This window comes from Malurus melanocephalus, unplaced genomic scaffold (assembly GCF_030028575.1).
Source record: "Malurus melanocephalus ecotype Western Australia unplaced genomic scaffold, MMel_1.1 scaffold_437, whole genome shotgun sequence".
NCBI classification, from domain to species: domain Eukaryota; kingdom Metazoa; phylum Chordata; class Aves; order Passeriformes; family Maluridae; genus Malurus; species Malurus melanocephalus.
Genome location: NW_026623669.1, coordinates 147,325 through 160,470, shown reverse-complemented (window position 1 = coordinate 160,470; position 13,146 = coordinate 147,325). Strand labels below are relative to the sequence as shown.

General features: G+C 39.3%; 1 protein-coding gene across 1 annotated transcript in view; it reads right to left on the bottom strand.

The window, feature by feature from the left end:
- Nucleotides 1-8,065, bottom strand: part of KIAA2026 (KIAA2026 ortholog) — a 52,902-nt gene extending 44,837 nt beyond the window's left edge. The window contains exons 1-2 of the mRNA XM_057380135.1: nucleotides 7,424-8,065; nucleotides 4,815-5,015 (exon numbers count right to left, since the gene is read on the bottom strand). Coding sequence (XP_057236118.1) covers nucleotides 4,815-5,015; nucleotides 7,424-7,974 — 752 coding nt within the window. The 5' untranslated portion in view covers nucleotides 7,975-8,065. The remainder of the gene's footprint in view (nucleotides 1-4,814; nucleotides 5,016-7,423) is intronic.
- Nucleotides 8,066-13,146: the final 5,081 nt, after the last annotated feature.

The following is a 13,146-nucleotide window of genomic DNA, read 5'->3' as shown; positions in this document are numbered from 1 at the left end:
AAAATCCCAYCTTACAGCACAAAATTCTATTAGCCATTCTTGGTGAATAAACCACTAAATTCAACAATACTACGACTACTTTACAATAGGTAAAGTGGGCATTAGTTTCATTCTGATTTATGCTCTATTTCAATGTGCTAATATTGCATTGATACAATAAATAAAACCAACTGAAAATAATAAATAAAAACAACTAATGTCCAAGTGAGGCAGAGGAAAARTGATACTAAGCATAAAGTGGTCTCAAATACAAATTTCATAGCACTCTTATATCCCACTCCTGCATTTTTCCTAAATGTAAAACTCCTTATTATATCTTGCCTCCAAAAAGTGTGAACTCTAGTAATATAGTATGGAAATGAGACTAAATAATGAATACACAATGAGATGGAACATATGTAGAAACAATAGAACTTCAGTATCAGTTAATTAAAAAACCTGTATATGATCCAAAAATATCTTTGCAAGCAGTTTCAACTTCTTATGAAGTAATACTTTAAATCAAGGTAGAACTATCAAAATAGATGCAATACCCTAGATTCACCTCTGTCTAAATAAAATGCCAATTATACCACTTTAAGAATGTTTAAAAAGAAAAATGTAAATTATTTCACTTGCAAAAAGTTTGCCTTGTTTTTATGTTGTTGTTTAATCACAGTATCTGTTGTCATTCCTTCTCAGCAGACATTCAAGAAAAAATGTAAATAGCACACTCTGTTATCTTCATTACTGAGGTCTTCCTGCTAGCATCTTTTGGAAAACACAGCTTTTTCCTGGGGTGGTTTTTCCTCAGAGGATAATGGGGAGTAAAGAGGGAATAGGAGACAGGGCAAGGAAGCAGGRGTGAAAGAAGAGGGGAACTGGGAAGGAGGATAATACAAAGACATTTGATATTTTAGTGGCACCAATATCTTTGTACTGAGAAATTCTCTGGGCATATATATTTGGCTTTTATGCTGACAGCAACTGTAAAAAACCCTGTTGTTTCATACTTTTATTTACATTTACCAGAAGCATGTTTGCAGACATGTAGACTTAGAGCAGTAACACAGAACTACTCTAAGGTGAAGCTGACATTTCTATACTTTGAACGGCCATATTGGTAGTACACAACTGCACCAGTTGTTTTGCAGCTCTTGAGTGGCATCTGACCTTAAAACTCAGCAAACACGATACACAAGTGGAGAAAACACCTAAAATAGAGTCCAGRCATAACTCCCTACTCCTCTCATAATTTTTTCCGTTATTAAAGACCACTGACACATATCACCAGTGAATTCTTTCTTGCTCGCAACAAGAGATTTCTTGGCGGGAAAAGGAGACAGACTAGATTTTACTTTGTTCTTCCAATTACCACTTCTAACCTGCTTAACTGTTGATTCATACGTAAAAGGTCAGACACTGGAATGGTGACAAGACTAAGAGAACTGTTTTAATTCCTGAGTAACTTGTTTCTATGAACTTCCTTGAAAAAAATTAAACAGAAACTTACATACAGATTGGTAATATTATGCTTTATTCTAAATTAAGCCAAGATTTAGTAGTTAGAAGATATTAAACTTGGAGATGCCATTTAACCTTAATTCTGTATATCTAATATCTTACATTATATTATTACATACTCTGTATTTTTCCATAGGATATAGTTAATTACATGCTAACATCTTAATAAAAAGCAAAACTAACTATATAAGCATACCTTATTCCACAACTTCCTTAATTGAATTACTGACTTGCAGTCAGATTTCAATTCTTTAAATGTTTTAATGAACATGCCTGAAACTTATCCCAGGATCACATTTTCAGAGATGGTAAAGACACTAGCATAATTTTCAACAAACCCAAGCCATACAGACTCCTAATTCCCACCGAAATCAACCAGTTAATTATCTGCCATTCATTGGCAGTTTTAAAAATTTCAGCAGTAATCTACTTTTACGTTTCAGTATCTAACTAGTCAAGCATATCCAATTATAAAATCATTCCACAATTACTTACTACCAACAAATATGTGAACTAGTTGATGTTACTTAGCATGAAACCAAGCAGCTGAGTAGAAACTCACCAAAATGTAAATAATATTTCAAAGAAGACAGTCAATATTCTGATAATTACAATAACTGAACAAAAGGAATGTTTATAAACAAGACTGACAATAAAAGTAAATCAGTACCTATATGTACTTTGGAGAGAAAAAGTGCTTTTGCTGCTGTACAAAATGTACCAGCTGCAAAATAATGAAATCAGCTTTGCAATGATACCTTCTCAGTTTTCACATGTTGAGTAACATGTAACCACGAATGTGTCACTTGTGGAAAGTTATAAAACTTTATATAAAGAAAAAATGAAAATAATTGTGCAAGAAATGGATAACTTACAAGAAAAAGAGAACTCTCAACAAAGGACATCTATATAACAACTGGAGTAGGATTTTCCTGAAGTTAACTACAGAGAGAAGATAAAAATAAAAATCCCACCTCAGGATGTTCTTCCAAAATACACAACTGACAAAAAGCTTGCAAAATCAAGTTCAAGGATTTTATGGGAAAGAAATAATCACAAGCTATTTGAAGGATTTGACTTACTAATTTAATGTGTACATTATTTTTATCTCTATATAGTACAYGTTATATTTATCTATATGCTCGAGTATTTTAAGTTTAATTTTAGTTTTATTCAACTCTCATCCTAAGATGCCTGTGTATTACGAAAGAATCCAAATATCTAAAGCAAAGAATTAGATATAAACCTGGACTTCAACAGACAATTTCTTTAGATATGAGGCTAAGTTTTGTAGAAAAGGCTTTGCATTTACAGCCTTACTTATTTGGGACTGAAAGCATGCAATTCTTAAGACATTCTAAACTAAGATAATTTATGGCTAGTAAGTACAAGCACACTGAGTGGCCCACTAGCTAGATGGCCAGAAACAAAGCACTTTTTTTATGTTCCTAATAACTCATCTGAAAGTTGGGTGAAAGCAGATGCTGCCAATCCAAACATCTGATTTGCCAGCCTGGTGCTCTCATGGTGCAGCTCATATGTAAGGCTGCAAACTTCCTACAGTTTAGAAAGTACCTCTTCTGTGCTAACCTCAGTGTATCAGATTTCTAAAAAAAAAAGGAAACAAAAAGCAGAATAACCATTTTTCCATCATAATAATACAATATATACTTTAGCAATAAGCCAAAGTAAGTTTAGAAAGTAGCGATACATTTTTTAATAAAAACAATGTTGAAAGTATGTGTATTCAGACAGGTACCACTCTGAAAATTTATATAGACTGTAAAATGTGATCTTCACTGGTAATGTATAATTAATTTTATAGGCTTTCCAATCTCCTAGCCTTTTTGATAAATAGCTTGAAAAAAAGTACTTTTGGAACATTTTTAGTGAGTTGGGAAACAATTCGTACAGAAAGGTGAAAACTACTTTGAAAACTTTATGCAATTAAGAAATAKAACTTAGAGAAAATAGCTGAAGCATGATTATTTCAGGAGATCAACAGTCACAGAAATATTAAAACATGATACTATCTACATGATGAATCTATCTACTGACAGATTTTTGCTGCTTCTTAACAAGTGGTATAGCTCAAAATCCTCTGTAGAATCAGCCATCCTTTGCACAGGATCTGGGTCTTTAGAGTATATCCAGTTCCATGGATTTAACAGTTAATTAGCATAATTTTGTAGGACTGTGCTTAAAACAGGCAAGCATATGAAAACGTAATTTTTATTTTGCTTGGTAAACTGTTCTACAGACTCTGTAGATTAATTAAAATCCAATCAAAATTTCCTTTTTCATAACAGAGTTATCAAGTTCTGAGGTCTAGAATACAGAGCTGAGCAAAAATGAAGAGAATTTTACCAGAAAAACAATAACCCTAGTGATTTTTTTTTTCTTCTTTTTTTTTTTTTTTTTTTTTTTTTTTTTGCAAAGTGTGATTAGAAGATTGGTGGAATGGAAGCAAGAAGGAGGTTCTAGGGAAAAAAAGTACTGTCTAACAGTCAAGCCAGCCATATAGCTTCAAATATGTTGAAAATGAAGATTACCTGCAAAATTAAGAGTGAACTGGTTACATATAGGAAAAGTCCACAAAGCTGTAAACTTTGATAAAAGTTAGAAACATTTTGCTTCCTAAAGAAAATACACTTACCATTGTGCTCCATGTTTAGACAGAATCACTCGAATTATGTTTAAGTGTACAAGCATATAAGCTTCATTTTCCTCAAAGTGAAACATATTAACATTAAACACTGCCTGGAACTATATAAGCTAAAATTTATGAAGATCACAAATCTCAAGAGTTATTTACACATACATTCTAAAATTGTTACCAAACTGACAAGCTGAAACGCCACATCAGTGAGGTAACAGCAGTGGCACTGGAAGAGATAATCACATCAGTGAGGGAAGCAGTGGCAAGATCCTGGAATTAGACTGTAGTTAAGCATTCTGGTAGTTTTTAATCTAATTGTTACATGAAAAACAGTCCAGGGATACATATGACAAACCATGAGTGGCCTAGGAAGAAATTACAGTGGATGCTTTTAGTTTGTATTACAAGTTTCAAAAAAACTAAAATGAGAGCAGCTGTCACTTGATTTAAAGCTTCAATTACCTCTGCCATTTTTCAAGACAGTGGTGCTAACTTTTTGCTTTGTGGATGTACTGTATTCAGTCATGAACTTCAGACCGAAAGAGCACCACAACATTTATTTACCTAAAAAAGCCATTAAGGAGCTAGCCTCTTTAGAAAACTAGGAAGACACAGCGATTGAAAACTAAAACAAAACAGTTTTTCTTATTACCTCTTTTCCTCTTTTGCTCTCAGTTGCTCCTCTTGTCTTAGAACCTGAACCATCACAGACTCAAACATGCCTGTTGACAAGCCCACTAAGCTGCGAGGCGTGGAACGACGTCTTGTAGAAATGCATGCTGCTGCTTTCTCATCCTCCTGCCCACAGCATCCTCTAGACGTTACAGCTAATGATGTTTTTTCTCTTAAATGCCTAGAAGAAAAAAGCAAGACAATTCACAACCATGTACTTCCATACCAATGGCACCTTAACGCCTAGCCTACCAATCATGGGTCAAGCACATTTACTTAGAAAAAATCAGTTCTTTTTTCACCTGCCATTTTTTCTACTTTGAGAGTTTCTTCATGAAATTTTAAACCGAAACCCAATGCGCTAATATGACCTATGTTTTCATACCAATGAAAACAGTGTACATTTACCTCAAGTTACCAAGTATTATTTGGAGATTTCATTTTCTATCTTAATCCATAAGTACATAGAAAGAAAAAAATTCCACAAGATCTAAGATTAAAAAGTACCCTTTTTAGCAGATAGCTGAAAATAGAGGGCTAGGGGGAAAGGTGTATTTGTTGGTTTAGGGGAAGTGTATGTTAAATAATAGTTTTGTTCTGTTTAAAACTACAAAAGATGAATGACAAAATACTATAAATTTATCTGCAAAGTGACATTTCCTCTTACATGGTTTCAAGATATTCTATTAATTAATGTCAAAACCTGTCAAAACATTTGATGGACAGAGGAGAAAAATCCCATCTCCTTCAATTCAAAAATAACCTCCATTCTAAGGTAATTTTCTGTGGCTTGTAGTATCCAGTAATTATACAACCAATATTGATTGACTGCCTTGAGTCACTTGATGGGGATCATTGAGCTAAACACTGCTCTGTAACAATGTAAGAATGATTATTCCAAGAAGTTCTTCAATTTCACTTTACAAATAAAATTATGTTAAACACTTCAAACAAATTTGATCAAAAATTGTAAAAGACCTTTGAGACTTTTAGGTTCCATAATCCTTCAAACTTATAGCTCCTAGAACTTTTACTAAGCTAGTGCACACAGATATATAGAATATATCTTTACAAATCTCTGAAGAATTAATACAGGGCAAATTCACTACATACTGAGACAAGATTATTTTTAGACAGATTAATATTTTCTAATATTTATTTGAAAAAGATTGTGTATTGAATGGAACAATTGCAAGAACAATTGAATGTATTTTTTAGTAAATACYTATATTGCTATTTGATAACACATAAACCAACTATACTTTCTCACAGAATTTCTAATAAAAAAGCATTGAACATTCTCAGGTCCTACCCAATCCAGKGAGCAATCATTCATCTCAACAAAGACCATTCAACAAAATGCCCTTCAACACAGTAGAGATGCCACAGTCACATAATATACAGAAATGAACACAGCACAAATCCTCCAAGTTGCATTTTGTTATTTATCTGCCAGCACTAACTCCAGTAAGTCAAGAATTCTGGTATTTTTTTTTTACATCAGGTTTTATCAGGCAGACAAGCAACATTCATGCCCCACTAGGTTCAGCTCCTTCCCTTTTACTACCAAACTGTCCCAATATGGTTGTTACACAGGAAGTCTCAAACTGTTGCTACAACAGCACTGAATACATTCACTCTGCTTTCAAGTGACTTCTGCACCTCCTCTCCTCAAGTGGGGTTGCACACTCAAGTCTTACCAGGTGACAATTCWTGCTCTATGTGTCACTAGCAAACTTAAACCCGATGCACATGCACARCTTCACACATTTCCCAACACTGTTCCTTCTGCATCTTCATCCTTCACCAAAAAAACCTCTTGGTTTTTACAGGCAAAATAGTATGTCATTCAGAAGACCGGTGGGCTTTCCACTATAAGAAGCCACCATGGTTTTCTGATAATGACTTAACTATGCCTACGACAATATCATGAGAAGGCATTTACTTCAGTTGTGTTTTAAACTCAGCTGCTTTGGCCGATAAGCAAGCTTCTGCTAGGGACCTACATTTCAACTCACCACCATTTCCATTTAGCCATTTAAGACTATAGTATGCCAAGCATTGCCTCTCATTCTATGATTATCAAAAAACACACCATTTCGAAGCTGATAACTTCAGCTTAACGTTTTATTTAAAGTTTTATTTCTATGTATTTTAATGGCAGTAAAAATGTCAGATCGTAAAAGTAACAATTTCAAAGAGCCAAATATTCATAGAGAGGCTAGTCATTTTCACAACAAAATAAAATTAAGAAAGAAGCATCTGACATCTTGTGTAAACAAGTGTCCCTCCATGTTCACATAAGGCTTCTTTCAGAAGGAAAATGTTAGCCAGGAAATGCTGTGCTCTATTTGGAATTTCGGCATTTTSAGGTCTGGAATTTCCAAAGCGTTTTGAATTAAGAATTGAATAGTTCCCAGTAGGAAACGTTCGTCTTCATGAAACTATTGAAAGTGCCAGTGTTCTGGGGAGTTTTGTTTGACGTTTRTTTTCTTTTAACGGAACTTTTAACGTAAAGAAACACACCCTCCTGTTTTACCTTATGTAAACTACACGCGGCAAGGCCCCTATAGAGTTTTCTACACCTACCGGGACAGCAGCGCCAACTTCTGCTCCAGCATCATCTCCAGCTTCTGGGCCTGTTTGGAGAGCCAGTGATCCACACCGTGCAGCCGGTAACAAGTCTCCAGCATCAGCCGGAAGTCACACACGAAATCTGCTATCCCTGTGTACTGCCCACTGGAAAATTTCTCTTCCATTTTAAGTAGCCATATTCCAGCTGGCAACTGCTGGAAGGACTGGCTGTTCTTACGGCCAGGGAGGGAGCCAGCGCCTTCCTCCTCCAAAAATGCCTGATCCGCGAGGGGCTTCAGGAACGGCGCCGTCAGAGGCCGGTACTTCTCCAGCAGGAACTCGCGCAGGATGCGGTACCCCTGCTGTAGCTCGGGATTCAAGCTCTGCTGCCAGGCAGTGTTCCCTCCCGCACCATCTCCCTCCTTCTCGGGCTCCTCCATCCCACTCCTAAGGGCCGAGGGCTGATCCTCCGGGAGGTCCCCTTCGGAGTCCATGTCTCCCGTCCCCGGCCGGCTCTTCGGCACCGGCCGGAGACCGCGGCGCTGCGCCTCGCCCGGACCCCGCATCCGCACCGAGGCCACCTGCGCACAGAGACASCACTCAGCGCCCCGCCGCACCGCCCCGCCACGGCCCCAGCCCTGCCCCCGGCCCGGGGGGCGGGACGCGGCCGCCGGGGGGAAGGCACCGACCGGGCTCGCTCGCGGCCCCGCCCGCCCGAGGACCGCGCCCTCGCCCTCAGAGCCCGCCCCCTTCTCCCCGCACCACGGCCGCCGCCGGCCCCGGCGCATCCCGCCCCCGCGCGCGCCCTTCCCGCCGGGCTGGGCCGACACCTCCCTCCGACGGGCGGGCGGCGCGTGCCGGCCCGAGGGGCGTGCGTCGGGTAACGGGCGGCGCGCGCGGCAGCGCGAGCGGAGGGGAGGGAGGGGGCGCGGCCCCCCCGGGCCGGCTCGGGACGCGGCGCCTCTCGCCCCAGCGCGCATGCGCCTGCCCGGCCGACGGCGGCGCGCTAGCTGTGGCCTCGGACGCCGGGTGAAGTGTGACGTCATCAGCGGGCGCCCGGCTCGGAGGCGGCGGGGGCAAGGCGGGAGCGGGCGGTGGGCGATGGGCGGGGCGGCCCCTCAMGGGCGGGGCGGGCAGGCGGCGCTGCTCCCGTGCCTTGTCTGGGCGCAAGGGTCCCGAGACCTCTACTGTGCTGCTCCTGAGGGGTTTCGGCCAGGTAACGCGTCTGTCATCTCATGTCAGAGGTGGGCCACCGCAAGCGTTCAGCTGTCGRAGCGAGGGAGCAGCTCACAAAAGCACTCGGTTCTACATTCGATTCTGCCTGACTTACCTTAGGAGCTGGTGCCCTGTGGCGGGAGGCTGCTGCTCACGACGCTGACCTGGCTGGGGATGCACTTGTAGTTCTTTCACGTTTGCCCAGTCCCACTTACCCCTGAGATAATAAGAGATCCTAAGGGACATTGCCCGGGCATCAGGGAGCTTCGCAGTTGCAGCTGTCTCCACAGTAATGCAAAGCACCTGRAGATAACGTGTGTGTGTAGTTCTGGTTTTATACTTGCCACATTCCTAACTGTACGAAAAGCTGAGGGCACCCTGCTGAGAGAGCGATAGAGAGAATGAAAGAAAGAGGAAAAAAACCCTYTACTTCTGCAGGGGTATTCTGATTCTCTGAGAGATCACTCCAGAGACCTCGCTCCCAAAGGAGTTCTCTTGATGGGAATAAATGCTTCCATGCTGGGGGAAGGTGAGCCTATTTGGAAGGACCTTTGTGCATTGAGACTGTAGTGATCCATGCAATAGTTAACCCAAGTGTAGCCACATGCAGGATGGTCTTCAGGTCGGGGTTGTGCTGTGCCTGTCCCATGGCCACAGGAGAAACTCAGTGCATCCTTACAGCAGCTRTGGGCAGCTCCCACGCTGTACTGGCACCTCTATGACCTTGCCTCTATCTAAAAGTGTGGCAAGAAGTCCTTACGCAAACATCCTCTCTGACAGTAGAAGTGGTGAATAAAGTTGTGATCTCTTATAGCTTGAATGACCAAAATGGGGTAGCCGTGACATAGACAGGGTCCTTGTGATGCGCCCTCATTAGAGACCCATTTGGTGCTGCACTACTCATGGTTTGTAGGGTCTGCAATGCTGAAGGATAACAGTTCTATCGTTCCTTATGATGTCAACTCTAAAAAAACGTGTTTGAAATGATACTTTGTGGAGTCTGAATGCCTTCCTTTTACTGGGACCATAAGGATCAGTATGCCCCACAGAGGGATGCTGTGTTTTCTTTAACAACTGATCTCAGGATCAGTGTTCATCTTGTCTAAGTCCCACTCCAAGCTGAAGGTGGAGGGTCATCATCAGAGGGACAGGAATGGTGGAGAGATTCCAGCAACACGTGGAGATTAAATCGACTCTGGGAAAAACATAGGTGAAGTAAGCAGTCGTCCAAGTTACAGCGGGAATTTCTAATAAAAATTAAATAAAACTAGATTAAGCTGGCGGCTCTTTTAGAATTTTTGTGCCTTTTTTATGTCTGGACTGCAACACGCACTTCCTGGCTTTTTTATACTTTCTGTAACAATACCAGTTTAATAAAAGTTTTTACTCCTTGCTATATGTCTGGTCTTGCCTTGAGAATATGAGAACTTTTAGTCATAATTCTCCATACAATTCATAGGCTGAGTAGCCACAAAATGTGAGGTTCAGAGGTTGTGTTGTGATTGTCTCAGCTACATTCAGATCTCCTGTTGAAAATTGAACTTTCATGGTGATGAAAGAAACGAAGATATCAAGTTTATGCTCTGAAATTAAAATTCAGTGAAGAACAGGGTCACATCTGACAAAACAAGATAATGTCCTTTACTGGGAGCTCTGACTTGTATCACCAAAATACTTGAAAGCAGATATTTTTTCTTGGTATGCAACCAAAGTAGATTTAAAAAAAAAATTACACCGGGAAATATCATTGTTTTGATCTACAAGAACTGTTTTGTGTTTTCTTCTGTTAAAAGAAAAATACATGAGATTCAAGGAATCTTATTACACGCTATCCATGTGCTTCCTGATTTTTGCCACACGAGTGCACTGTTGAATAAACGCCATGTGCCCCATCTCAATGTAACCAGGGTAGAACTGCTGAAGCAGAAGTAAACATTTTGGAAGACCTGTAACTCTGGAGTTTCGTTTTACACAGTATTAATAGGAGCTATGACTCATACATCAGAAAAAATGTTGTCCTGAATAAATAGAGCTGATAAATAGACTTACAATTTCTCTCTGTATATCTTACTTTGAAATATAAGACAGAATAATAATTAGATGAGCCCCTCTGCCTTCATGTTASCACAAAGATGGCAAGAAATTTTGTAATTACAGTATCCACAGTGTCTTAGGTGCATACAGAACAGTGCTAGTGCCAAGCAGATAAAGATATACCATAAGAAAKAAATGTGAGATATACTTGGGAAAGAGAAATCTCCCATATATCATTCACAAAGGACAGGATGATCTTGCAAAGGTAAAGAAACAACTGTCAGACATGACCAGTATCCTTCACCTCTGGTGTGACTTTTCAGTGATGGAGCATTAGCAGGTCATGGAAGTCACATTCAGGGATCTATAGTAAAGAGAGTATTTCAGCATGACAGTGAAAGCACCCACAATTTTTACAGACACCCAATGTAAATAATTTGTGTCTTCCTAAAACTTGATATGGGTATAAATTTTTATCTTATGCCCTAACCTGCTATTTTGTCTTTAGATTTGCTTCTGTTCTGAAATCAGTGTAGACTACAGAAGAAGTTACATTATAGAGATTAAGATGATGAATAGCTGAGCGAACCCCAGCAGTTTTAAGTCCCTGAGTTACCTGTGACCATTTTCTGCACTTAACAAGAGATTATATGTGCATTTGTAAAGATTTATATATAACTCTCAGCAGAAGTGTAAAATATTTACAAAGAATATTTTACTTTAAAGTTCTTAAATCCAAAGGCCCTCTAGCTCAAGTTGTCCTCTATCCTACAGACAACAAGACTATAACATTTTTGTAAAAGAAGGTATTACCACCCTCAAAGAATCACTTAGGCTGGCAGAATTATAATATGCATATTAGGGCACTGGAAGGTTGTTTCCTAACAAGTCAGAACTGCCTGTTTCAGGGTGTGGGTTGGAAAAAGAAGGATGGTCTCTGTATCAGCAGGACAGAACCAATGTTTAGGAAGAAGTAAAATTGTCAGTTTATTTCTGTGAAGGCCTGGATTCCTGTATCTTGAAATCCCATTCTCTGTTTCAGGAGTAGCAAAAGGGGATCAAAAAGTACCTTCCACCTTCAACTTCAGGTTACACTCCRCAAATCAGAATAAAAATCTGTTTTTTATATAATGTACATGCACCCAGCACATAATTTTCTTATGGCAGTGTCATAAGTAGCTCTTAGTTTGCTTTATTCTGCTTCTTTTATTTCATACATTACAGCCAGGGATCCGAACTACAGTTTTCTGCTACTGATGACCTCCATAGTGACATAGAATAGAGCCCACATTGAGGGTCCTTGGAACWCTTCCATGAGGCTGACTGGATTATCACTGCCATCAGAGCTATTTAAATAGTATGCTCAAGTAATTACATGCTCTTTTTGCTTACCTAAAGTAGTGGTAAATTAAATGAATACCAAACTCTACAAAACACAATCAAAGTTCTTTCCATTTACAGAGCTGCCACCTGAAGTTTTCTTCTATGWGATGTACAAAAATTCTTGGGGAAGAAGCAGGGACTCTGGATTGTGAAGAAAAGAATCTTTGTAATGTTTCAAATCAGTTATTTTGTTGATCTTTTTCATCCTCTCACATGTTTTACCATCTTTACTTAGATATTTCTACATTTTAGAGGATACAGTGCTATTTTTTATTACCAATGTTGTCGTCATTGCCACTTAGAATACAAATTGACAGAAAATAAAGAAACCATCCTTGAGTTTCATAGGATGAAAGAGAGAGAYATTCCTCCTTAGAGACATTCCTCCTTTTTTGAGTCCTCAAAGCTGTAAGCTGCTTTACATTCAATTTTCTGCAGCAAATAGTACTGAAAACTGGAGTTCTCCTTAAAATAAGTAATTCTCAACAACTTAAAGCAGAATTAAAATTTTACAACATGTTGCAATGCATCAAAATTTCATTTCTCTTACAAAGACCGTGAATAAGTAGTTTTTTAATTAACATGACACATTATGATCCAAAATTCTGTTATGATGTCTTTTTAGAACTAGAGAAAGAATAAAGCCATTGAGAACATTTAAATGTTTTTTTCTTGGTTTTCTTGGTTCTGATTGCCTTTGAAGTCTATGAGCTAGTTATGTCTGATTAGACTTACAAACCAGGCTCCTCCTGAAGAGCAATGTGGTGGAACTTGCCATCTTTATTCTAAAAGTTAGAAGCTGTATATTCTTTCCCCTTTTTACTTTTTATAGTTCGTGTACCAGTGCACTATTTCGCTATACCACTGCATTGAAATAAGTTTTTAACACGTCCATATGTGACAGGAAGAACAGATGTAGTTCTAACATTTGCTACTGAACATTAAAACAAATCTCAGCTGTTTCCCTGTGTATTGGTGCTGTACGGATAGGAAGTTACTTTGCTACAATACCTTTGCATTCTTCCATTACTCCACTATCTCCATTAACAGCGAGGCAAGGGTGTCACCGCTCAGTGCTGTGGCTGGTTCAGCTGCTTACAGAATTG